Below are 24332 nucleotides of genomic sequence, written 5' to 3'. Positions count from 1 at the left end.
CCTAATATAAATCAATGGCATGCCCTCCTCTTGAATAATATGTTCAGTTCTAGTCACCCCTTAAAGACTACTGAAGAAATATACAAAGGTCTAGAGATGGACAGTGAAAATGAAGTGACTGGAAAATGAAGTGACTGGAAAGTTAAAAAGTCAAACATATTGAAAATGAATTTAATAAAGTCACAATCTACTCAACTTCTCTCCCATCCAGCTACAGCTCTGGCAGGTGTCATCTAAGCATTTTACCACTAAGTTTAAAAACTTAAATATGAAAACAAGATGAAATAATAAGATGACAGGACTTATGTTGCATTTTTAAGGCCTAACAATAGAACTGGGAGTAAAGAATAACTTTGCAGTACTTTTATCATATCCTAACCAATAATTACAAAAAGAAAAGGAGTACTTGTGGCACCTTAGAGACTAACCAATTTATTTGAGCATAAGCTTTCGTGAGCTACAGCTCACTTCACTGGTGACATTACTGATTAGAAATGTCTCTAAGGTGCCACAAGTACTCCTTTTCTTTTTGCAAATACAGACTAACATGGCTGTTACTCTGTAACCAGTAATTAGTGATTCTTCCATCTGCCCAATTTTATGACATTCAGAGGTACATAGAAAGGGAAAAACATTCTCATCTGATATGGCCAAAGAGGAAGTTGTGACCTTTGTTTTGTTTTGTTTATTAAAGGTCTATAAAAATGAAAACTGTGGGCATGAGCCAGGGAGATCTTGAGAACGTGTAATTCAGTTAAATGAAAACTGCAGGTGCTCAGCACCTCTCAGGATCAGGCCACATGTTTGAAGGGATGAAAAAGGACACATTTTGACAGCACACCAATCTGAAAGTTCACATGACTAGAAGCACTTCTCACCAGGCATAAACTGTAAAACGTATTTACAAATATACAACTCTGAGGTATATAAACTTTGAGGCAAGTAGGTCAGCAGTAACAACTTGTTAGAAAACTAAAAGGGCAGCATCTAATCGCCATGTTAGTTTGCATAACTTTTATAATGAAAATTATTTAAAAAAAACAAAAATGTTCTAGATAAAACTACTTTCATTTCACTGCAAGATTTAATACGTGTTTAGCTATGGACTGCTTTTGTCTTACGTTCTTCGTGTTATCTTTGTTACGTAAGATATTGAGTACCGCTGCAAATAAAGACATTTTGAGAACATACAGTCCATGTTTCGAATACCAGCAAACAGAGTGGTCTCAGTTCCTGGAGATCTCCTAGATACATCAAAGCACTTTTTGATGCACCAACGTTCCAGTACCACTAAATGCAGGCCCAGAAGTTCCTGACAATGCTGAAGCTATTTGAAGAAGTGCTTGTGGGACGCGCCTACTGAGCTACTAGGCAGCCCGCTATCAGATCCTCTTTCTTTGGTGCTCATGAGGCTTCTAAAGTCATCGACAGAAACATCTACTGTTGCTGGTACTACAGGTTGGGAATCTGCTACTACTAAGCATGGAAACTCTGAACTTTGAACTAATGCCCATCCCTTTATGAAGAGAAAAACATGTAAGTCTCCATTTAGACAGGAGAGCTGTGCACTTCCTTTTCTTAGCTCTCTTCTTAGCGGGCCTACTGGCCTGTAACAGGGTTGGCTTCTTCAGCACCTCCTTGTGCCTCATCATTTCTCGGCACCCCCAGGCAGAGTGTTGATAAACTTAATATTCCAAAGGAAACATAACAGAAGATCCATCCACCCTCTCCTAGGCCACCCTTCCACCCTACTCTATCACAGAGTGCTGACCCTCCAAACTCTTCCCGGAGGACCAGCTTCTACCCGAGCCACTGACCCATGTCTGGTTCTCTACAGATTGGATCTTTATTCTCAGTTTACCTTCAGGCAGCCTGCCTGGGGTTTGTCCTTCTCCTAGGCCTGTCACAGGTAACTCCTCCTTCCTGCCACCTTTTCCATTCAGCGCCAGTCTCCTGCTAAAGGGCCAGCCCACCTGTAACATTGCCATTTTGGGGTTTAGGGCAGACTGAGCCCTAACCCCGAGCCCCTAGGAGTACATAACCCTCCCAGACTTGAGTGAAAAAGAAAAAAAAATTCCCAATGGCCAAGAGAAAATAGGCTACTCGTCTGGGTAAAGCGAACTCCATTTTATGGTAAATAGAAGCAGCAATTGTAAAACTGGCAGCTTGTCAAGAAAGCCCATAATTGGGCTAAGTATGGCTAAGTATTCCCCTTATTAGTTCACAAATGGAACAGCAATACTATTTAATTCTACCAGACAAGATAAGTTTCTATCCACAGGGAAGAAAAAGGAGAAGGGGTAGTGCAGGAATATAGGGGAAGGTAGTTGTGGATGTACCTGAAGCCCATGCTCGGCAATGAGCAGTAAATGCATTCTTAAGTCATAGGAAAGAGACAAAACTGACTTTAATGGGAAAAATAGTTTTTCATTAGAAGGATTTGGGGGGAGAGGGTTGTTGTGTTTTTATTTACAGAGCCTAGATTTTAAACTCAGATGATAGGAAAAAGTAAAACATGATCTACCAAGATGGATATCTGAATTACAGGGCTAGCTGCATCTCTGTCCCCTCTTCTGGTCTCAGTGAATGCACCACTGGACCTCTTGTCTTCACCTGTACTGGGGTGGAATCCCGTGATTTTCTCACTCTTAAACCAGGCCCTGGGGTACAGTATTCTATCTACTAACTGTAACTACTCAGCAGGCCTAGCTAGCTGCTCAGCACCTGCAAACGTCCCTCCAGAAGCTTGTGACCAGTGGATAATACAGGTGACCAGACAGCTTTCTCAAACCTTCCTACTGTTTGATCTTACCAGCAGGAACACCACATACCATAAGAGAAAAAGGGTTTTAAAACTATAAAAGGTCTATACACATTTCTACTTACCCTAAGCCTTACCACCCTAAGTTAGTGGGCCAGCTGAGTTTTGCTTCTTCAGACCCTTTAGTGGAGCCTGTCGCTTGGTCAGTCTCAGTACGCTGATAACAACCTCCCCACGGTCTAAAGAGCAACTTTTTAAACGCTACGGGCAGGTCTACGCTACAGCGGGAATCTACTTTTCTCTCCAGTCAATCCCTGTACTCTACCACCGATGAGAAGATTAAGTAAGTCGACGGGAGATTTTCTCCCATTGACCCCCCGCAGCGTAGATCCTGTGGTAACTCGACCGAAGGTACGTCGACTTCAGCTACACACAGAGTAGGTCCATTTACCGTGGTAGTGTAGACATAGCCTCAGTGTTCTTTTGCTCATTTGGCTCCCAGCCTTGGATGAACAAGTCTTGAAACTTTGGCTGGAACCTGGAACAAGCATCACCCCAGCTAATAGCCCAGGCATTGCCTCTTAATGATGCTCACCCATGTTTACCAGGAGGTTACTTATCTGAAGCTATTCTAGAGCCTTCTTTCTTCTTTCCTAAAAGCCCTGTTATTAAACTAAATCAACACAGACATACAGTGAACATTCCAATAATCCAATAAAGCCATACAGTAACTATCCCAAAAAGCAGGTCACATACAGCACTCACATTACAGATTAGACCCGCAGCCTTCACAATGCACTAAATGATTTACGGTCTCTAATTACTCCCCTGGCTATTTCTTCAAGAAAATAATAACATACTAAAAGCATATATATTTTAGTTAGTATGAAAGTATCTATGATAAGCTACTGCAATATAGTTTGTGTAACAACATTTAATGGGATCTCTCCTAATTATTGGTTCTGGAAGGACATATTTAATGCATGTGAAAGCTAGAGAGGCCAAAGCCTTGAATTACAAGAAAAAATTAATTTTTTTTTCACATATGCAATTGACAGGCTTTTTCAGAATAAGGCTCTGAACTATAAACTTTCTTTGTGAGTCTCTTCTGGTACTATAGATTTCTTTATACTATCATATACTCAGTAAGAAAGCTGGAAACACCACCGAGACTTGTGAAAAAGAGCAAATTTAAGGAACATTCCCCCCCCACCCCAAAAGGGGTGAGTTCATAAATCCTTCTCCTCAAGTACACAGTAGTGTTGTACTCCCACATAACAGAAATAAGGTGAGAAGAAAATTTAGATATACATTTGTTAATTCTACAACCACTTCATATCTGTCAATGTAATTCACGGTTTGGAAAACCTAACTGAAATGATGCCAAGCCATGTGATATGAAAGTTCACAAGTTAACTAATTACTAAGGGAAATTACCCCAGGCTTTCTGTGATTGGCATCTATTAATGTCAGGTTTCAGAGTAGTTACTATTGTGTGTTCCTTGTAGGCAGAAGTTGGATGCAGCCTAACAGTTTCAGCATTCAAAACTCGCAAAAATACAAAGCCTAATGCAGTATTTGAATTCATCTACAGATATTTTAAAGCAAGGCTTGCTTTTGCTGCATATCAAGATCTGCTCACAAGAAAATGCCTTGTATTACACATTAAGCAAATTCAGTTAAAAAACCTGGAAAAGGCACTATAGTTATACTTTAATTTAAAAATAGGATAACAATCCTATTTATATATTTACACACACATGGTCATTTAGTTTTACTGCTTAATTACAAGTTCTACAGTTATAAAAAACAATGTTTACTCAAAAAGAAAAGGAGTACTTGTGGCACAATAGCTCTTACAAAAGAATGATGAACCATTTTTACAGCATGGATTATGAGAGACTTCATTTTCTTGAAAACATGGTTTCAGATTAAAGAATCAAAGTTTGTTTATTACACAAGAATAAAAGCCAAGATTATACCAAAAAATAAAGCTAAACATCAAGTCATTGTGTATATTTGTGCTTTTATTGATTGTGATTTTACAGATGAAACAGGTAAATACAGACTAAACCTCTCTCGACTGACTAATTTTCACTTTTAAAAATAAATATTTTATGGGTGGGTTAAAAGAAGCACTAAGTCCTCTTGATATGATCTGAAAGGGAGACAGTTTCTCTTATTAAATCCCCTCAATTGTTTGTAATAGCCTGTTTTCAAGGAAACGTATTTATTTTCCTCTGCATTTCTTCTGTCACATCAGAATATTAACACATTTTAGGAATAAGAAGCGATCATACAAGGCAAAAATGTCAGTTTACCTTGCATACCAGCTCGAGCGTGGACAGTTACACTGAGATTTTATAGTCCCATAGCCTATGACCCATGAGCCTGAGTCAGGTGACATGGGCTAGCCATGAGTGTTTTATTCCAGTGTAGACATACCTTGTAACACTTTATATGAAAAAATGTTATACTACAGCCACAGAAAGAAAATGATTGGAACTGTGGTTTGACTGTTCAGAGATAACAGTGCATACCGAGGGATCTTCAAGCCAACCTGAAACATTAAAACTCAGAACAGTTTCATAAAAATATCCCCCTAAAAGTAAAGGTTTATGAGCCAAGACGACCATTTTCAATGAGGCAAAGCCTTTAGATAATAAGCAACTATTCTGAAGATGCAGAATATTAAATACAACCTGTTGTTCAATGGAGACAATCTTTATGGAGTGTTTCTATAATATATGAGCACTCTATAGATACAATTACAATAATACTGGGGAGTTAAAATACTTGGAATTCCATATTGACCTTTGATATTTGAGACAAATTTCACATACATACACAATTAGATCCTCTTACTAAGTCTGTTATAAAATACAGTAACCACAGGGTGACGATTAAGGTGTTCCGGCGCGAGACTGGATTTAACTGACTGTTAAAATCATATTAGATTTTTCTGTCCCTTCTGCCTCTTTCTATTCCTTTTCTCATATACACACAGACAAACACAATTCCACCAATCCAAGCTCTAGCCCCTGCATTTTAAACCCTTTGTTCTAAAGGGTATATGGTTTTTACTCAAGCTTTTTCACATGCTTGGGTTTTGGTGCTACAGACACATTTCTTTGCAATGTCTTCTTTATATTTATCCTTGATGTAAGGTGGCAGTTATTTCCAACCCCTAACAGTATTCTCTCTGGTAGAACATTATTCTCCCACCTCTGCTGAAGAAACTTTCCGTTTAGATTAAAGGCAAAAAATGACTATTAATTCTAAAATAAATAAATACACACAGAGAGACAGAGAAACTTACCCTTTGCACAAGACTTCTCTGCACTCTAACTAGATGTAGTTATGTAATGGATGTAGAAACCCTCTACACCAACATTCCACACAAAGATGGACTACAAACTATCTGGAACAGTATCCCTGATAATGTCCCGACAAACCTGGTGGCGAACCTTTGTGACTTTGTCCTCACCCACAACTATTTCACATTTGCAGACAATATATACCTTCAAGTCAGCGGCACGGCTATGGATACCCGCATGGCCCCACAGTATGCCAACATTTTTATGGCTGACTTAGAACAACGTTTCCTCAGCTCTCTTTCCCTAACATCCCTACTCTACTTGCGCTATATTGATGACATCTTCATCATCTGGACCCATGGAAAAGAAGCCCTTGAGGAATTCCACCATGATTTCAACAATTTCTGTCCCACCATCAACCTTTGCCTAGACCAATCCACACAAGCGGTCCATTTCCTGGATACGACTGTGCTAATAAGCGATGGTCACATAAACACCACCCTATACCGGAAACCTACTGACCGCTATACTTACCTACATGCCTCCAGCTTCCATCCAGGACACGCCACACGATCCATTGTCTACAGCCAAGCTCTAAGATACAACCGCATTTGCTCCAATCCCTCAGACAGAGACAAACACCTACAAGATCTCTATCAAGCATTCTTAAAACTACAATACCCACCTGCTGAATCGAAAAAACAGATTGACAGAGCCAGAAGAGTACCCAGAAGTCACCTAGTACAAGACAGGCCCAACAAAGAAAATAACAGAACGCCACTAGCTGTCACCTTCAGCCCCCAACTAAAACCTCTCCAACACATCATCAAGAATCTACAACCTATCCTGAAGGGCGACCCATCGCTCTCACAAATCTTGGGAGACAGGCCAGCCCTTGCCTACAGACAGCCCCCAACCTGAAGCAAATACTCACCAGCAACCACACACCACACAACAGAACCACTAACCCAGCAACCTATCCTTGCAACAAAGCCCGATGCCAACTCTGTACACACATTTATTCAAGTGACACCATCATAGGACCTAATCACATTAGCCATGCCATCAGGGGCTCTTTCACCTGCACGTCTACCAATGTGATATATGCCATCATATGCCAGCGTCAAGGTTCCTCCCCCACTCTGAACTCTAGGGTACAGATGTGGGGACCTGCATGAAAAACCTCCTAAGCTTATCTTTACCAGCTCAGGTCAAAACTTCCCCAAGGTACAAAATATTCCACCCGTTGTCCTTGGATTGGCCGCTACCACCACCAAACTAATACTGGTTACTGGGGAAGAGCTGTTTGGATGCGTCTTTCCCCCCAAAATACTTCCCAAAACCTTGCACCCCACTTCCTGGACAAGGTTTGGTAAAAAGCCTCACCAATTTGCCTAGGTGACTACAGACCCAGACCCTTGGATCTTAAGAACAATGAACAATCCTCCCAACACTTGCACCCCCCTTTTCCTGGGAAATGTTGGATAAAAAGCCTCACCAATTTGCATAGGTGACCACAGACCCAAACCCTTGGATCTGAGAACAATGAAAAAGCATTCAGTTTCTTACAAGAAGACTTTTAATAAAAATAGAAGTAAATAGAAATAAACAAATCCTCCCTGTAAAATCAGGATGGTAGATATCTTACAGGGTAATTAGATTCAAAAACATAGAGAACCCCTCTAGGCAAAACCTTAAGTTACAAAAAAGATACACAGACAGAAATAGTTATTCTATTCAGCACAATTCTTTTCTCAGCCATTTAAAGAAATCATAATCTAACACATACCTAGCTAGATTACTTACTAAAAGTTCTAAGACTCCATTCCTGGTCTATCCCCAGCAGAAACCAGCATATAGACAGACACACAGACCCTTTGTTTCTCTCCCTCCTCCCAGCTTTTGAAAGTATCTTGTCTCCTCATTGGTCATTTTGGTCAGGTGCCAGCGAGGTTACCTTTAGCTTCTTAACCCTTTACAGGTGAGAGGAGCTTTCCCCTGGCCAGGAGGGATTTCAAAGGGGTTTACCCTTCCCTTTATATTTATGACAGCCAGCAATGCCCCTCTGCCATGTACACTGGCCAAACTGGACAGTCTCTACGCAAAAGAATAAATGGACACAAATCTGACATCAGGAATCATAACATTCAAAAACCGGTAGGAGAACACTTCAACCTCTCCGGCAACTCAGTAAAAGACTTTAAGTGGCAATTTTGCAACAGAAAAGCTTCAAAAACAGACTCCAGTGAGAAACTGCTGAGCTTGAATTAATATGCAAACTAGATACCATTAACTTGGGTTTGAATAGAGAATGGGAATGGCTGAGTAATTACACATATCCGATGAAGTGAGCTGTAGCTCACGAAAGCTCATGCTCAAATAAATTGGTTAGTCTCTAAGGTGCCACAAGTACTCCTTTTCTTTTTACACATATTGAATCTATTTCCCTAAGTTCAGTATCCTCACACCTTCTTGTCAACTGTCTAAATGGGCCATCTTGATTATCACTACAAAAGTTTTTTTTCTGCTGCTGCTAATAGATCATCTTAACTAATTAGCCTCTCATAGTTTGAATGGCAACTTCCAACATATCTGTATTTATATATCTTCTTATTATATGTTCCATACTATGCATCCGATGAAGTGGGCTGTAGCCCATGAAAGCTTATGCTCTAAAAAATGTATTAGTCTCTAAGGTGCCAAAAGTACTCTTGTTCTTCTAACTAGACGGTAAGTTTGAAAAGTCTTTTATTAAGATCATCAGGGACCAAAACAGTTCTGATGCCAGAAGTGATATTTCTTGAAGGACCCATTATAAAATCAATGTTAATTAATAAGCTAATTAATAGATTTACTTGTAAATTCCCAGAAAAAAATGTTCTACGTACAAAGAGTAAATGCTGTAAGTGTCCAGGAAGACACACTTTTATACTCAATAAAGATCATCACTCTGCAGAACAGTCAGATAAGGAAACAGTATAAGGGCACTTAAGAGTACAAATCATCATGGGACTGGAAATGGGAGTAGAATAGGGACCTGGCAAAAGGCCTGAGACAGAAAGAGAGAGAAGTGGCATGCACTGCTGCAGCAGCAAAGCTGTAGAAGTAGTGAACTGGAAGTGAGCTGAGGTGTTCCCTGCCTCTATAGGCTAGAAATTTGACTGTTCAGGATCCAAGTATTTATTGACCTGCCTCTGTCATAACAGCCGTAGACTGGCATTCCCAGCAGTACCAGGACTGGTGAATTGTATAGGGTAAAAACAATGGCTGTACATCAAAACTACAGACTGTGTCCAAAATTCTGCTGCATATAGTACTTCTTCTCTTAACAAAAGATATTGTGACACACTTGTATCACTATCACGATGCTACTTGTGTAGTTGCTTAAGCAGAAATGTAGATTCTTTGAGATTTGATTTACTGTGGCTGTTTAATCCATAATTATTTGAATTACACATCTGGTTTTAATTTTATCTCCAAAGAAGAGAAAAGGGAGAATAAAAATATGCTTTAAAACTGCTCACAAAGTTGTATATCCAACACATTAAAATAAAAGCAGAAAGTACTGCCAGGTTTCAAAGAGGGTATAGTCACATATAGATATGAATCTGACATAAAATGGAACCAAATATGAGGAGTTTACATTAACATTCCTTAGAATGTCTCAGAAATAACTTTGTAACTCATTTTTTCTTGTGTTTTTTTAAAATAAAAAGAATACCTTGTTCTTTACCATCTGCTTACAGCTCTAACAATACTCAAAGCCAATAACAGAGTCACATTCCATATTTAAAGATTGGAGGATTGTTAATTGTAGTGGAAGAACAGTTTAGTGCAGAAAAAACACGTCCGAACTAAAATATTATGTAAGCTATGAAATCTTACCAGGTATTGCTATAAAAGATTTTGACAGCATTGTTTCTACTGCACAAAAACTTCTGTGACCCACAAGACAGGAAAAGAAAGATTAAACACCAACAGACACACAGAGAGAGAATTTTATTGTATACAAACCACTGCTAAAATCTCACAACACTGTTTTGAAAACACCAATCAAAAGATAACCACAGGAACCAGCAAAATCCAATGTTCAATGCTGCAATAGTGCTTCACTTTTTAAGCAGCGGCATTGTATATAGCTATAAATATATACTTATGCAACTGATGCTCCTTTTTTAGCAATATTCTGAATTATATGTGTTGTGAACCACAGTACCATAAAAAATAACAGAAAAAAACAACAAAAACTGAGTCAAAACAAATTGAAACCATATTTCTTTAAAATTATTGCTCAGCCTTTTTTGGAAGAGAGGAATAATGAGAAGGCATTATAATGCTACAACTACTAGTGTATTTCTAATCAGCCAGAATTACCAAGACCACATCACAACACACAGACATCTTTAGCTTGACTTTACTGACCTAGTTTGCTAACTATAGTTACTTCATATAAGCAAGACTGCAAAGAATTACCATTTCAAAGGCCAGTGTGTTCACTGAGATCCCACATGAAAAAAGCCTTTTAACCATGTTTGAAATACTTACTCTTGAACTTACATACAGAAGGGTTTGTATTCAAGAAATCCAAAATCCATTATGCAACTTTGTCAAAAATATTATGGGCTGTTGTTGCAGGGCGCCATCTCAGAAAATGCCTTCTTGTGGCATGGCATGGCATTGCCCTGCAGGTACCTTGCCCTCAGTTCCCTCCTTATTCTCCCAATAACTAAGTCACAGTCTAAAGTACTTAAAAAAACATTCCCCCTTCTTGGCATCTGATCAATGGAGTATTTATGAAGCAATCTTCTTTGGCCATTCAGGACCAAACCTGTCCCTCTTGGGGCTTCCAATTCACCCATGTTCCAAGGGTCCAGGTTTCCACTTCCCCCTGACTCAAGGTGCTCTGCCAATCACACTGCAGCCACTGGCCTCTCTGGTGAGTCTTTCCCACAGATCTCCTCCTGCCCTGGTCCCTAGAATTACAAATTTCAGAGTAGCAGCCCTGTTAGTCTGTATCAGCAAACAGAACAGGAGTATTTGGGGCATCTTAGTGACTAACAAATTTATTTGAGCATAAGCTTTCGCAGGCTACAGCCCACTTCATCGGATGCATAGAGTAGAACATATAGTAAGAAGATTATATATATATATATATATATATACACACACACACACACACACACACATACACACACACAGAATATGAAAAGGTGGAGTAAGATGCTAATTAATTAAGATGAGCTATTAACAGCAGGAGAAAAAAACTTTTGTAGTGATAATCAAGATGGCCCATTTAGACAGTTGACAAGAAGGCATGAGGATACTTAACATGGGGAAATAGATTCAATATGTGTAATGACCCAGCCACTCCCAGTCTCTATTCAAACCCAAGTTAATGGTATCTAGTTTGCATAATAATTCAAGCTCAGAAGTTTCTCCTTGGAGTCTGTTTTCCCTCTTCCTTAAGGGATTCTACAGCCATCATGGGACTGTGCAGCACTTCAGGCTGGTGTCCTTGGCCCACCAATATCTGGGTTTCATCCCCACTCCACAAAGCCTCCCTAAATCCTAGGACTTGCGCCTTTCTTCCCCTTAGTTCAGGGCCCAAAACCCCTCCTTCTTGGTGCTACACTTGGTTCAGGCAGGCTTCCCCATGCCATTTTCCTCCTCAGGCTGTCTGCCCTCTTTCTCCCTTTGCACATCAATCAAGAGCTGGGCTTTAACTCTTCAGTACCATGTTACTACATGGTCCTGATTCCAGAGCTTGTCTGCCACCCCCCTGAACCCTTGTTTCCTTAAAGGCCCACCCCAATAGAAGCCTGCCAGGAACACTAGGTATGTAGTTGAGTTGCTAGCTCACACCAGGGTCCATGATATCCCATCTTCATTGCTATTGTTATTCATGCTAGCCTATTATACCTTTATTTGTAGATATACCCTAAGAAGTTTGTTTTGGGAGGCATAATACCTATGCAACTGCCAATGGTATTTATTTTGAAAATGTTCTGTAATTTAAATGCAATATGTGAACAACACTGATGAAGCACAGATAAGTGCTTTGCTGATAAAATTCATAGCCCTTACCAGGTTTTCAGAAAGCAAGATTCCTACTTAGGCTTCACTCAAGTGTACAAAGTGGTGTAATATAAAAGCTTGAGGATACAGGAGACCATAAAATTTCTACTTAATAACAGTGAAGGCCGTTGTGAAGTGAGAGCCCTAAATCCAGATGGGGGGTGGCGGAGCTGTTCTATTTTTTTCTTATTTTTGCTCTCTATTATTATTTTGCTCTCTCTGTTATTTTGTTATAACAAAAACACTCAAAAACACAAAAATTAAATAAGAGTAGAAAAACTTGCTGATTGAAGGACTGTTCTTTCATTGCTAAAATATCAGATGCTCAATACCAGCTTCAAGTCCTGTAACACAGGCCAATTCTTCCTAGTATATTTCTCCAATTTTTAACATTCTCTTTAAACTATCATAAAATTCCAGTGGATTAACAGCTGGAATGAAATTAACAGCAAAATAATATTTGGGGAGACACAGTACTCCCTTAAACACTTTATTTTTATATTCCAAATATTGTCCCTCCAAAACTCTCATTAGTTTTAGCATTCAGGCAAATGAGGGCTTGATTACACCAGCAGGAGTCAGGCCTAGCGAGGGCAAACCCTATTCAAGTTTCACACCTACACAATTATGTTAAATTCCTTTTTCTTCATTTTCAACTAATGTGCCATTGTAGAGTTCTGGATTTCTTGAACAGAAATCCACAGTAATGTCAAATTATTACTTCATTTTTTAATTAAGAAATAATATTAATGGAAATGAGTTTATGCCCAGATTGAGAGTGGTATAATAAATGTTGAAATGAAGCTGAGAAGTTTGTTTTAGAAGTGACAGACAAATATTACAATACAAGTAAGAAGTTAATAATCATATTCCTGTTAAATTTTAAAATGTTGAGCTAAATTAGTAAAGAAATACTCTTACAATTAGCATACAGCTGTGATGTCTAAATAATGAAGCATCATAGTTTATTAGTTGTAATAACTACATATTTAACAATCAATTTAAGATAATTTTCGATGAGAATTTAAATAAGAATCTGTTGTTTTTTATAATAGATGTTTGTGCAGGCAAATAACCACATCTCTGCAGAATTCTGTAACGAATGAATCTTGGTTGAGTCAGACAACAGATTTTGTTTTTCTGGACAGTATACCTCCACCAAAACAGAAACAAGCAATATGACAACGTCATGAAAGTAACATTATTTGAATATTTAATGTGCTTCTGGAAAAAATACTTTGTGTCTGGTTATTTTTTTGGATTTTTATTTTCTATTTTTATCTCCAAGGGATTATGTTTAACTATCTAGTAATCTGACAGGGTGACAAATTCCTTTCTATATTACATTAGACTGAAACCAAACTACTTTCTTTATTGACTTAGCCCATTATATTTAATTTCACCAGAAATTAAAAGCTAGTAGATAACCCAATACCAAGTTCCTAAAATTATTCTTTACAAAGAAAACAGCTTGAAAGATGTATTGATTTTTTTCTTGCTTGCATGGCAAAGAACCAGAATTCAATATACTTATTAAGATACAGAATCAGGAATGAATTCATACATCATGTTACAGTTTGATAGGCTGACATTCATCATTTGAAATATATTATTTTCCAGTGTAGTTACACTTTACATTAGGACACTGTTCCTCCTTACAGTCTCTTTTTTTCATCCTTCTCCAAGCAGCCAATCAGTACTTTCCAATGAAACAACTTATTTAATCAGAGGCAGATTTGAAACATGTGGTATTAAATCAGTATAGTACAGATGATGTGTACTATTACAAATTACACCTATTCATAAATCTGGTCATATATTTAATCAGCAAAACATTTTCCTTCTCTTGTCAGTCCTCATCTGCCCGGAAAAAGCAAGCCAAATAAAAAATGTTTACTTCAGAACTGTAACCTCTCATTCATATTTTGTAAAATTAAAAAATGTCCATATTTGGAAGGTTATACATCCACACTACAAGACTGAAAAGATGAATGAAAGGGAATATTTGAACATAAGAGATCAATATCAAATCATTAGGACCTGGTCTTGATGTGGAAAGCTCAGTACGTGTTTACTTGTCTACTATTCAATTTTCAGGAAGATCAGGAACATGAATGCAATAGTTCCATGGGCCTCTAAAAATACATTTAATACTCCACATTACTTCATTTTATGAAACTGACTCAAAGTCTACACATCTATTAATATGGACAGGTGCCCATATAATCCCTTCCTGCAACAAGAGACTGCAAGTTTCTTGACAAAGAACTTATATGTCATAAAACTGTGAACGACAATCAACCTCTCAGGTTCCAGCTACAGTGGATACCATTAAGCAAGAGCCATTCACCACAGTAGTACAGTATAAATACCTCACTGCAGTATACATATGAAATTTAAGAATTAATACAGTAATGTCAACAACATCGCAACCACTTTGGAAACTACCAAAGCAAATTGCTACATTGGCCATAAACAAGGTTCTAAATGAATTGCTGATGTCTAAAAATTGATATGGAAGAAACTTTGCCTGACAGTGCAGTCAACTGTCTTAAGGATGTAGTAAGCCGTCATCATTAAAAAACAAACAGCATAAACAAAGACTATAAGAGGGGGGAAAGCTAATTTTTTATCTCTTTATCTGAGAAACACAGCCAAATATTGCTTTGACTAAAAAAATAAATAGAGAGAGAGAGAGAGAGATCCATTCTACTCTATATGGATTCATATACCATGCTCATCACAGTAGTATCAGAACAACTTCCAGTAGTGCATTAAACAATATGACTAATATCTGTCACATTTGTTCTCTTATCCCCTACCCAGGGAAAGGAGTGTGTGCAATAATACCTTATATTGTTCCAAAGCTTCTGTAGGAAGTGTAATGTTCCTCTTCCATTCTGGAGTATTTATACAACTTGCAACACTCTTTTCCTTCACACAAATAGGAAATGGAACAGTATTGTTCAGCATATTTTCTCTTTGGTTTCTTTAGGTCTCATATCCTTATATACAAACTAACTATTTCAAGAGTTTGCAGTGTTGTAGCCTTTGGTTCCAGGATATGAGAGAGACAAGGTGGCTGAGGTGATATCTTTTATTGGACCAAATTCTGTTGGTGAAAGAGACCAGCTTTCAAGCTCCACAGAATTTCTCCTCAGGTCTGGGAAAGATAATCAGAGCGTCATAGCTAAATACAAGATTGTTAAGCATTAGTAGGGTGACCATATGTCCCATTTTGGCCGGACAGTCCCTTTTTAAGCCCTGTCCTGGCCAACCCAACTTTTTTTGCAAAAGTGGGCATCTGTCCCATTTATCACACTTGCTCTTGCCAACTGATCAAGTTGGCAGGAGCAAACGGGACAAATGCCCACTTTTGCCAAAAAGTGGGGTGTGGAAGAATGTGCAGGATAGGGGGTGTTTGGTGAAACCAGCTCTGTGCAGGTGGAAGAGGCAGAGCTCGGGCAGGGCTCGAGGGAACAGTGACACCAGCCCCATGTGGGGTGGGGGGCTTGGGCCAGCCAGGCAGTGGGGGGGGCTCAGACTAGCCCCACATGGTGTGCCATTTTCCATTTGGGAAATATTGTCAGCCTAAACATAAGGAATTAAAATATACTGCAAGACACCATTCAAAATGAAGTAGGGCATTAACAGCCCTGCAGTCGTTGGACAAAGGAAAGATAGTAGGTTACAGATTATTGCAGGGGTGGCCAACCTGAGCCTGACAAGGAGCCAGAATTTACCAATGTACATTGCCAAAGAGCCAAACTAATACGTCAGCAGCCCCCCATTAGCTCCCTCTCCAGCTGCCAGCGCCTCCTGCCCACCTGCAGCCCTACCAATCAGCTGTTTCATGGTGTGCAGGAGGCTTGGGGAGGGGGGAAAGAAGAGGAGCAAGAGCACGGCAGGCTCAGGGGAGGGGGCAGGAAGGGGTGGAGTGGGGGCAGGGCCTGTGGCAGAGCCAGAGGTTGAGCAGTGAGCACCCCCAGACACATTGGAAAGTTGGCGCCTGTAGCTCCAGCCCCAGAGTCTGTGCCTATACAAGGAGCCGCATATTAACTTCTGAAGAGCTGCATGTGGCTCGGGAGCCACAGGTTGGCCACCCCTGGTTTACTGTATTGAGACACAAAACCAGCATCATTACTGAGACCATGATTTTTGGTGTCTAGCAGAGTTATGAATTTAAAGATCCCAGGCTCATCTTTTTGAAGATGTTGTGCAGGCTTCCTTTGACGATGAGGACTGAGAGGGCAGATATGGAGTGATTGTTTTGAACAAATATGTGGAAACAAATATCCTCTCAAATGAAGTCACATAGAAAAATGATAAAAGACTAAAACATCCTATCACTTCTGGGCAAAAACTTTTCACAATATGACCACTCCATATCTGATCTCTCAGTCCTTGGCCTCAAAGGACACTGCACAACATTTTCAAAAGACAAGCCTGGGAGCTTAAACTCACAACAATGCTAGACAATAATAATAACTTAAAAAAAAAGATATTACCTCACCCACTTTGTCTCTTTTATTTCAGGAGTATCAAACATGTGGCCCATATTACATACTCAGATTGTGTTTCGTTTTTTTAAAGTACATTTCTAGCCCTCATAGTTGGAAGTGAATAGAGCATAAACTGTGCTGTCTTCCTGAGTCAGCAGTCTGATGACTCTGAGGGTACGTCTACACTACATATCTCTGACGACAGTCACACTGTCGTGTGTTGCTATACTCGTCAATGAAAGGCTCCGGTGTGTGTGTGGGTAGGGCAGCAGGAAAAGGCTTCAGCACCTCCCTGCTGAGGAGGAAGGGCCCCAGCAGCAGGGCTGGCAAAGCCTTTCCCTGCACCCAGAGCCGTTCAATGCAGTAGGAGAAGTACTCCAGCTGCAGAGAGCTTTCAAAGCCTTTTCCTGCTGCCTCCTCCCGACCAGAGCCCTTCCCTGCTGCCAAGGTCTTCTGGCGGTGGAGAAAAGCTCCAGCAGCAAGGAGGTAGTGGGACACTACACTGCTAAAAATAGCACCATAGAGAGGTAAGCACGGCTTCGGTGAGTAGAGAGACATTTTCAAACATATCTTTGCTCTACTCACCTAAGCCGTGCCTCACTGTCTACACTTTTCAGAGTAGCAGCCATGTTAGTCTGTATTTGCAAAAAAAAAAAAAAAAGGAGTACTTATGGCACCTTAGAGACTAACCAATTTATTTGAGCATAGGCTTTCGTGAGCTACAGCTCACTTCATCAGATGCATAAAGTGGAAAATACAGTGAGGAGATTTATATAAACACCCATTTTTTCATGGTCTGTGTGTATCATACACATTGTAAGGAGAGTGATCACTTAAGATGAGCTATTATCAGCTGGAGAGTGGGATGGGGGAGAGAAAACCTTTTGAAGTGATAATCAAGGTGGGCCATTTCCAGCACATTTCCAGGAGTTAACAAGAACATCTGAGGAACGGTGCGGGGGTCGGGGGGGGAGAAATAAAAGGGGAAATAGTTTTACTTTGTATAATGACTCAACCACTCCCAGTCTCTATTCAAGCCTAAGTTAATTGTACCCAATTTGCAAATTAATTCCAATTCAGCAGTGTCTAGTTGGAGTCTGTTTTCGGAGTTCTTTTGTTGAAGAATAGTCACTTTTAGATCAGAAATCGAGAGACCAGAGAGACTGAAGTGTTCTCCGACTGGTTTATGAATGTTATAATTCTTGACATCTGATTTGTGTCCATTTATTCTTTTACATAGAGACTGTCCAGTTTGACCAATGTACATGGCAGAGGGGCATTGCTGGCACATGATGGCATATATCACATTGGTAGATCTGCAGGTGAACGAGCCTCTGATAGTGTGGCTGATGTGATTAGACCCTATGATGGTGTCCCCGAATAGATATGTGGGCACAGTTGGCATCGGGCTTTGTTGCAAGGATAGGTTCCTGGGTTAGTGGTTCTGTTGTGTGGTGTGTGGTTGCTGGGGAGTATTCGCTTCAGGTTGGGGGCTGTCTGTAGGCAAGGGCTGGCCTGTCTCCCAAGATTTGTGAGAGCAATGGGTCGCCCTTCAGGATAGGTTGTAGATCCTTGATGATGAGCTGGAGAGGTTTTAGTTGGGGGCTGAAGGTGACAGCTAGTGGCGTTCTGTTATTTTCTTTGTTGGGCCTGTCCTGTAGTAGGTGACTTCTGGGTACTCTTCTGGCTCTGTCAATCTGTTTCTTCACTTCAGCAGGTGGGTATTGTAGTTGTAAGAATGCTTGATAGAGATCTTGTAGGTGTTTGTCTCTGTCTGAGGGGTTGGAGCAAATGCGGTTGTATCTTAGAGCTTGGCTGTAGACAATGGACCGTGTGGTGTGGTCTGGATGAAAGCTGGAGGCATGTAGGTAGGAATAGCAGTCAGTAGGTTTCCGGTACAGAGTGGTGTTTATGTGACCATCGTTTATTAGCACTGTAGTGTCCAGGAAGTGGATCTCTTGTGTGGACTGGACCAGGCTGAGGTTGATGGTGAGATGGAAATTGTTGAAATCATGGTGGAATTCCTCAAGGGCTTCTTTTCCATGGGTCCAGATGATGAAGATGTCATCAATATAGCGCAAGTAGAGTAGGGGCGTTAGGGGACGAGAGCTGAGGAAGTGTTGTTCTAAGTCAGCCATAAAAATGTTGGCATATTATGGGGCCATGCAAGTACCCATAGCAGTGCCGCTGATTTGAAGGTATACATTGTCCCCAAATGTAAAATAGTTATGGGTGAGGACAAAGTCACAAAGTTCAGCCACCAGGTTTGCCATGACATTATCGGGGATAGTGTTCCTGACGGCTTGTAGTCCATCTTCGTGTGGAATGTTGGTGTAGAGGGCTTCTACATCCATAGTGGCCAGGATGGCGTTTTCAGGAAGATCACCGATGGATTGTAGTTTCCTCAGGAAGTCAGTGGTGTCTCGAAGATAGCTGGGAGTGCTGGTAGCGTAGGGCCTGAGGAGGGAGTCTAGATAGCCAGACAATCCTGCTGTCAGGGTGCCAATGCCTGAGATGATGGGGCGTCCAGGATTTCCAGGTTTATGGATCTTGGGTAGTAGACAGAATATCCCAGGTCGGGGTTCCAGGGGTGTGTCTGTGCGGATTTGTTCTTGTGCTTTTTCAGAGAGTTTCTTGAGCAAATGCTGTAGTTTCTTTTGGTAACTCTCAGTGGGATCAGAGGGTAATGGCTTGTAGAAAGTGGTGCTGGAGAGCTGCCGAGCAGCCTCTTGTTCATATTCCGACCTATTCATGATGACAACAGCACATCCTTTGTCAGCCTTTTTGATTATGATGTCACAGTTATTTCTGAGGCTGTGGATGGCATTCTGTTCTGCACGGCTGAGGTTATGGGACAAGTGATGCTGCTTTTCCGCAATTTCAGCCCGTGCATGTCAGCAGAAGCACTCTATGTATAAGTCCAGTCTGCTTCAGGAGGAGTCCACCTAGAATCCTTCTTTTTGTAGTTTTGGTAGGAAGGTCTCTGTGGATTAGTACATTGTTCAGAGGTGTGTTGTTATTTCCAACAAGTGATATTAAATGGAAAAATAAGGCACTGAATTAATAACTAAAAGTTTAGATATTATACAGGCATATTCTGTTCTTTGTGCAGACCTCCATGAGAAATTATTGGGAGTTTGGCTATGGACTGAGGGAGGTATGTCTGGCAGACTAAAGTTCAAAACAGAATAAAGCCCTTTCCACTGAATGAGCTTGAGATGCCTGGGCTATCAGATCTTCTGAATGTGTTAATCATTATATGAAATTCAAAGCATTTCTGACAATTAATATGTTTCTTTTCTGTAGATGAGGATAATGAACAGTAAATGCTAAAAAGAAGTCCTGACCGCAATCAAAATCAGAATTTAATGTTGATTAAGTAACACTGGAACTCAAGTCTGCTCTGTCTGTCTAGAAGTGCATAAAGAGTTCCTTCATAATGGTTTAACAGCTCCACAATCCATCTATTCAAAGTTACAGCAACAAAAAATACCAGAAAGAAATATACAAGAAAGTTGCTGAAAGTAGCTATGAAAGAGGTTTCAACAAAGACTTGTAAGATACGGGTCATGTTCGAGCCCACCAGATTTGGTATCATGTACTGTCTCAGATGCTGATTTCAGAAATATGGGTAAGGCACTGTTAGGATATAGATATTCAGGCCTGTCTGCAAAGGCCTGTACTCTAAGAATTTAGGTGTATTCTTATCACTTGGCTAGTGATAGAGGTATAAAAAAAAGAATCAAAATCACTGTCTGCTGGTGTAAGGGCCTTCTCTTACTGTGACAGTCTGAGGCCCTGTTCTTAGGCTAAGGCCTTTGGCTAAGCAGCAGAGGCAGCCATAAGCTGGGAAGCAAACAGATAGATAAGCTATTACCAGCAGGACAGTGGGGTGGGAGGAGGTATTTTTTCATATTCTCTGTGTATAAATAAAGTCTGCTGCAGTTTCCACGGCATGCATCCGATGAAGTGAGCTGTAGCTCACGAAAGCTCATGCTCAAATAAATTGGTTAGTCTCTAAGGTGCCACAAGTACTCCTTTTCTTTTTGAGTCACATCCTCACATTCCAAACTAGTCACACTGAAATAAGGTGCTATTCGGCTGTTAGGAATACAATCCTTTCCTGATAGTTCCTATCACCTCCAGAGAAAGGGAAGTGCCTAGAAAATGTAAAAGGAAACTTAGTTTGATAGCATCCTGTTTGGCAAGAACTCACTTATCAATAGCTGGGATGTGAAACCCTCACTTCTGTATTGTCTTGTCATTATAGTTTCCACTTTGCTATTGTTTGTCTGTATAATCTCTGTCTGGTCCTGTGATTGTTCCTGTCTGCTGTATAATTAATTTTGCTGGGTGTAAACTAATTAAGGTGGTGGGATATAATTGGTTACATAATCATGTTACAATATGTTAGGATTGGTTAGTTAAATTTCAGGAAAATGATTGGTTAAGGTATAGCTAAGCAGAACTCAAATTTTACTATATAATCTGAAGTCAATGAGGAAGTGACTGGGTGGGGGTGGGCATGGGCATGGGGGTAAGGGAGATGGGAACAGGGAATGGGGGTAAGAAAATTGGAATCATGTTTTGCTAAAGGGGGAAATGGGAACAGGGAATAGGAGTAAGGAAGTTGGAATCATGTTTGGCTAAGGGTAGGAATGGGAACAGGGACACAGGTGTAAGGCTCTGTGGTGTCAGAGCTGGGAAGGAGGATACTAAGGAAGGAAACTGGAATCATGCTTGCTGGAAGTTCACCCCAATAAACATCGAATTGTTTGCACCTTTGGACTTCGGGTATTGTTGCTCTCTGTTCATGCGAGAAGGACCAGGGAAGTAAGTGGGTGAAGGAATAAGCCCCCTAACAGGCACCATGGATTCTACAATTTAAGAGCCATAGAATTTCAATTACACTGTTCTCTACTGGAGCTGAATACACGTCAAACTAAGGATTAATGGTAATTTCACCCAACAAACATATTGTAAACCAAGATTTAGTATCTGGGGCATCCCGCCTTTCTTTCTGAAGATTATAAATATTAACCACATATAGAGCGCAATGCAAACAGGAAACATTTATATTTTTCTCCATTTAATTACTGAATACCTCCAGATATCAATTCCATTTCTCACATTGCTACACAGAGACAAATAAACAAATGAATGTGCTGCAGTACAGTACATAAGATACCAATATTTCTCAAGATAACATTATTTGAAGTAGTTATTAACACAAGCACAAACTTTGTTTAATGACAGTTAAGGTGACCGCAGGCTTCATCCACCAAAAACCTTAAACACACAGAAATAAAAAGTTAATTAAAAAAAATCCTTAAAGCCTTGCCATATTCCTGTTGTCTACAACACTGTTGATAACGTACTTCAAAATTCTGTAAGACTTTCATTTCCATCTCCAACAGATATTGAAGAGCTACACATACCCTAACTGCATCAAACTCACATTTTAATGCAAAACTTTAACAGCAACCTCAGCAATGTTATGACTGAATAACTTCCCAAATTCAAAGAGACTGACAGATGTGCTGATCAGTAGATTAAATAGAATGAGACAGCTGTTAAGGTTTTCGTGAATGTGAATTTGATAAAGTTGTACAATGTAGTGCTCTTCGATATTGGTTGGAGATGGAAATGAAAGTTTTACTGAGTGTGCTATCAACAGCACTGTAGAAAATACAGTGTTCTGTGTGTATGAACCAAATATGCATCAACCCAACATGAAAAATTCATATACAGTCTGAATTTTTTTTTTTTAATTTTCACCACTTTCACAATGCTTCTGAGAAATAAAGGGAGCTCCTGTCCAAATTAAAATTCTGTTGCAGCCTCAAGTATGATGTCACTATCATTCCACCATAACATAATCTTTATAGGCCTGATCTTCTCTAATTTTAAAAACAAAGCAGGTTTGGAACTGTTTAGAACTTAAACTGTTGACTATCTGAAACTAGGTGGTGTTCAAGATTTTATGCTTTTCTGAGATGTGATTATATATATATATATTACCATTTTTTAATATATCTTGTCAGATGTAGAAGTAAGGTTCTGCTATGTTGTACAATGAGACCCGAGTTTGACTTCTGCTACTATCATCTCATTTCCTGAAGATTCAATCACCACTCATTATCATGCAGACAGACTGACATGAGCAGATATCTAATTAGATTTCAAAAGCCAACTCTGGTTAACACTTGAATAGAAGTCCCTCCCAAAAGAGGACTTTGTAGAATACATATCTCCTGTGTGCTTCAGAATGAATTGGCAATTTCTTACAGAACCTCATCTTGCAGTTCTAGCTGCACTTCTGCAATACTGCCTTTCATTACACAATCACACTCCAGTTTTTTCCATACACATGAGTAGCATTATATATTATTGCACATGTTTTATGTAAGCACGTTCATACAAAAAGATCTCATTGTAAAGCAGTGTCACAAATTCATTTTTCTTGGGAAAAACTTAACTCAAAATATACTTCATTTACATGATTAAAACCTGAACCTTAATGTTAGATTAGCATAGGAGTCTGGATTCTTTTTACACCTATAATGGCTTGCTTTTCTCAGTGTCTTATTTTCCAATTTAATAACTATTTTTGTAGTCCATATAGTGCTTATGCCTTTTTCTAAAATGAATAATAGTCTTGCTCACAAAAAGTAAGAAAAAGAAGCACTTTAATAATCTATAATGATGTTCTGAGTCTAGAAGACCATACAGGGTCATATTTCAATTAAACACACATACAGTACACATATGGCAGTAAAAATAATCATTAAGAGCAAAACTGAATATGACTTAAAATTCAGTGTAACTTTTAATCAAAGATATAGATAAAATGATATGAGGAGGATTCTTCATTTACTTACCACTGGACCTGTTTTTGCGGTTTGATTTCCCACCTGTAAGAAGCATCTTGAGACTGTTTCGAAACATGGCTGCACTATTCTGCTCTGTGCACCCCAAAATCTGTGTAAAACAAAACAAAGGTATAGTTTGGCATAGGAATATAAGCTTTGATTTGTCAACATGGAAACATTTTGGAAAAACAGTAAGAGGACCTAAAAATAAAAGCTTCAAATCACTACACTGACAGCAAAAACCGGAACATAAAACATTAAGACTTTCTATATTCCCTAAAAATATAAATTGCCACTCTCAAAATCTAACATTTCAAATATCTTTATTCATCCAGATTGACTATTTTCAGTACAATACAGAATTTCTTCATCATCATTCACTGCCGGTGTCCATGTTGAACAGTTAAGACAGATTATTATCCAGCTTGGTTTCTATGGGTTGGGAAGGGCATGACAGTCAGCCAAGTCAGTCTCTAACTGACACTACTACCAAGGCTGAACCTGCCAGGGCCTATGGCATTGCTCAGAAGATCTGTCAGTCTTGTTGACACTGACCTACAGACTACAAGGTAGTGTCCTTAGCTTCAGGGGCAGTTAAACATACAGTTAAACAGTATTTTGGTAAGTTGACAAGGAAAAACAGAAGACTCCAAACTCAGAAAACATTAATTTGACTGATGTTAATACAGTAATCAGTATCTTTTTCTCAGTCTATGTCAAAGGCCCACAACCATGGCTCCACTCCCAGCTCAGGCCCAGCCCCACTGCCACCTCCCAGCTGCAGCTCCGCTTCCGGGCCCAGCCA

General features: G+C 39.7%; 1 protein-coding gene across 9 annotated transcripts in view; it reads right to left on the bottom strand.

Moving 5' to 3' along the window:
• The window catches only part of TANC2 (tetratricopeptide repeat, ankyrin repeat and coiled-coil containing 2), a 713129-nt gene that overhangs the window by 469833 nt on the left and 218964 nt on the right, over positions 1-24332 (bottom strand). For all 9 annotated transcript variants that reach the window (XM_073325985.2, XM_073325984.2, XM_078850726.1 and 6 more), the window contains one exon: positions 23537-23636. In XM_073325985.2, the coding sequence (XP_073182086.2) occupies positions 23537-23603 (67 nt within the window). In that variant the 5' untranslated portion in view covers positions 23604-23636. The remainder of the gene's footprint in view (positions 1-23536; positions 23637-24332) is intronic.

This window comes from Lepidochelys kempii, chromosome 27 (genome assembly GCF_965140285.1).
Source record: "Lepidochelys kempii isolate rLepKem1 chromosome 27, rLepKem1.hap1, whole genome shotgun sequence".
NCBI lineage: Eukaryota > Metazoa > Chordata > Testudines > Cheloniidae > Lepidochelys > Lepidochelys kempii.
The sequence above is the reverse complement of the archived record's forward strand: the minus strand, read 5'-3'. Positions and strand labels throughout refer to the sequence as shown.